Consider the following 3,032-nt stretch of genomic DNA (forward strand, 5'->3'; position numbering starts at 1 on the left):
TCAGCAGCGGTTAGCTCGGTGTGTCAGCAGCGGTTAGCTCGGTGTGTCAGCCCGGTATGCTAACTGTGTGCCAGCTCAGTCTCTGCACCTCGCTCTTGTTGAAGGCGAGGCAGGGGTGGATGTCTTCCCGGTAAACTCTCTCCAGGAAGCTGCAGCTCCGGTCCAGCGTCGGCGCCTCTTTCCACGCTTTAAACTCAGCGAACAGCTGACTGTCCACCTGCAGAAAACCAGCGCAGCGTTAGCGAGCGCAGCGTTAGCGAAGCTTCAACAAAACGTTTGGACAGACTCTGGGTCCGCACCTCCCTGCACTCCCTGACGATGGGCTGCGTGGCGGCCAGGTCGGGCTGCGACCCCAACATGGCGGACGAGGTGCTCTTGTTGCGGCTGTGGCCCTTCCTGAAGGGAGCCTTGCCTGCAGGCGGGAGCTCGGCGACGGGGGAGGTGGGGGAGGAGAGGACCAGCGTCTTCAGGGCCTGGACCTCCGCCTGCAGGACGTCAATCTGACGGAGACATTTCTCTTTAGCCATCACTAATCATCACATCTACATCTGATTCTGACGGGGAATACTCAGCAAAACAGGGTTTCATTCAGACAGATAAAGTAAAATAAAAAGTAAAAAATGTTCTCACAAAGTTTTCCAGCTTTTAGCAAACAGAAATCATTTTGGTGATTCCAACTGAAACAAGAAAAGTTTAGTCTGATTTAACTTCAGACTGTGAGGATAAAAAGTATGAAATTATCTGGTTTCAACTCCAAATTTAAGCTTTAATCAAACATTAGATCGCACTTTATTACAAAACTGTTGGTCTGAATATCAAACACTCTCCAAACCTTGAAAACACCAAAATCCAAGTACTTTCAAGGATTTCAAGCACCGTATGAATAAAACCCACCTTGCCCAGAGCTTCCTTCAGCTGTTTCTCTGCGTTCGCCTGCTTCACGTTTGCCTCTCTCACCATCTTATGAGCCTCCTGGAAAACACAAACAAAACGTTTCTGCAACCGTTTCACGGCTTAGCTCACCGCTAACGTCCAAAACAAAAACAAACGTCATAAAAACGATGAAGAAAGCGACAAGAAATGAAGAAAACCACACAGAGTCCCAGCTGCTTCTGGGAGGAAAAGTGAGAGGGAAAATGTACAAGTTTGTTTCCTTTTGTCCTGTTTCTGATTGGCTGCTGGGTGAGGAGAACAGGAAGCAGGAAGCAGACGAAGAGGAGGATGAGGAGGAGCAATGAAGGAGAGGTGGACCGACCTGGAAGAGACTGGCGGTGAGCTCCTCCAGCTCCTGGCCGAGCTGGTCTCTGACTTTAGACAACCTCTCACACTCCTCATCCTTCAACAGCAGCTCCTTACACACACACACACACACACACACACACGTATATAAACCAAACAAACAGAAAACAACAGAAAAACAAACAAAATGAATGCATGGAGGCAAAAATAACAGGAAATGGAGGTGAAACAAAAAAAAAACTTTATTCCGACAACAAATATGGAATAAAATAAAATAAAATATGGAGATCATTTCAGCTCTAACTGATGTGATAAATTTTCTTAGTTAAACTTCTCCAGTCAAACTGGATGGACAACAAATGTGAACCTCCGATTCTCACATGGATTCAGATCTGGTCTTTGACTAGGCCACTCTAAGACGTGAATCAGCTTTGATCTAAACCATTACTTTGGATCTTTGCCTGCATGTTCAGATGAAACTCAACCCCAGTTGTGTGTGTGTGGTGTGTGTGTGTGTGTGTGTGTGTGTGTGTGTGTGTATGTGTGTGTGTCATACCCTCTGAGCCTTGGCCAGCTCCTCCTTCAGCCTCTCGTATCCCTTCTCTCTGACCTCCATCACCGACGGGCTGCGTAGCCGCGACAGGCTGTCGCTCAGCGCGCCGCACTCGTCGCCGTCGTCCCCGGACAGGAAGCCGCCCTCAGCCGGCTCCGCCTCCAGGCCCGGCACGCTGCGCGGCGTGAAAACAGCAACAGGAAATGATCTCACATCAGGACTGAGCTGCAGAGAAAAGCTGCGCTCGGTTTCAGCTGCGCTACCTTCCATTGTGGCTGTGCCGCGGCGTGGAGTAAACCGGCTGCGTGGGGAGCTGATCGGCTCGCAGTGACGTGGGGAGGCCAGCAGGGGGCGGCCCCAGAGAATGGGCGCGGTACAGGGAGGCGGGCGGGGCGCTGTGGTGGGTGGGGGGGCGCTGCTCTGCTTGGTTCTGCAGAAGAAGATTGGAGGAGAAAAACCAAATGATGACCTCACACATGAGAAAAAAAAGTTCTTAAAGTTCGTAACTTTTATAAAAAAAATTTTTTAAACATATTTGTTAAAACATCCAGCATGTTGTGACAGTTGGCTAGGAGAGAGATAATCTGTGAAAAGATCGATCTTTTCCTGAGCTGCAATCACTGTCTGAAGAAATGCACCAAAAACAACCAATCAGAGCCAGTGGGCGGGGCTCAGCGCTGTCAATCAACTCATGTACTCGCTGCTAAAAATGTTACAGGCTACAGTTTTCTCTCAGACCGTGCTGATAGTTTCAACAAATATGTAGAAAATACTTTATATAAACTGACATACTGTAGCTTTAATTTGAACATATAATAATAATAAAACAAATTTTAAAAAACGAGAAATTAATATTGTATATTCTTTATCTGCTTTTCAATGAACTAAGCATTTATGGTTTAGATCTTTCAGGATTTTATAAAATGATTAGTTTATTACCAAGCAGGTAAGTTTTGTATTTTTATATAATAAGTTTTGTGCCACTGGTTGAAAGCCTGAGTTGGTTCCGGCGCCCCCTACCTGTCGGTCAGGTGTGGTGGGCGAGGCCAGGTTGACCTCGTGGAAGCCCTCCAGCGCCTCGGCGTTGCTCTGAGCGCCGCTGCAGGCCATGGCAGCTGCTGTCAGACATCATCCAGCCTGCAGACACACACACACACACTTCCTGCTTCACATCTCAACTTCCTGCTTCACATCTCAACTTCCTGCTTCACATCTCAACTTCCTGCTTCACATCTCAACT

At 47.9% G+C, this 3,032-nt stretch overlaps 1 protein-coding gene across 9 annotated transcripts in view; it reads right to left on the reverse strand.

The window, feature by feature from the left end:
- rab3ip (RAB3A interacting protein (rabin3)) overlaps positions 1 to 3,032 on the reverse strand; it is a 14,500-nt gene that overhangs the window by 4,284 nt on the left and 7,184 nt on the right. For 4 of the 9 annotated variants that reach the window (XM_016662400.1, XM_016662398.1, XM_016662401.1 and 1 more), the window contains 6 exons: positions 2,056 to 2,222; positions 1,796 to 1,967; positions 1,256 to 1,351; positions 895 to 972; positions 300 to 500; positions 89 to 217 (listed from right to left, as the gene is read on the reverse strand). In XM_016662400.1, the coding sequence (XP_016517886.1) occupies positions 89 to 217; positions 300 to 500; positions 895 to 972; positions 1,256 to 1,351; positions 1,796 to 1,967; positions 2,056 to 2,222 (843 nt within the window). Of the gene's footprint in view, positions 1 to 88; positions 218 to 299; positions 501 to 894; positions 973 to 1,255; positions 1,352 to 1,795; positions 1,968 to 2,055; positions 2,223 to 2,812; positions 3,007 to 3,032 lie in introns of those variants that run through there. The other 5 variants (XM_007575169.2, XM_007575170.2, XM_016662397.1 and 2 more) reach the window with 5 other exon arrangements.

This window comes from Poecilia formosa, unplaced genomic scaffold (assembly GCF_000485575.1).
Source record: "Poecilia formosa unplaced genomic scaffold, Poecilia_formosa-5.1.2 Scaffold371, whole genome shotgun sequence".
In the NCBI taxonomy this organism is placed as follows: domain Eukaryota; kingdom Metazoa; phylum Chordata; class Actinopteri; order Cyprinodontiformes; family Poeciliidae; genus Poecilia; species Poecilia formosa.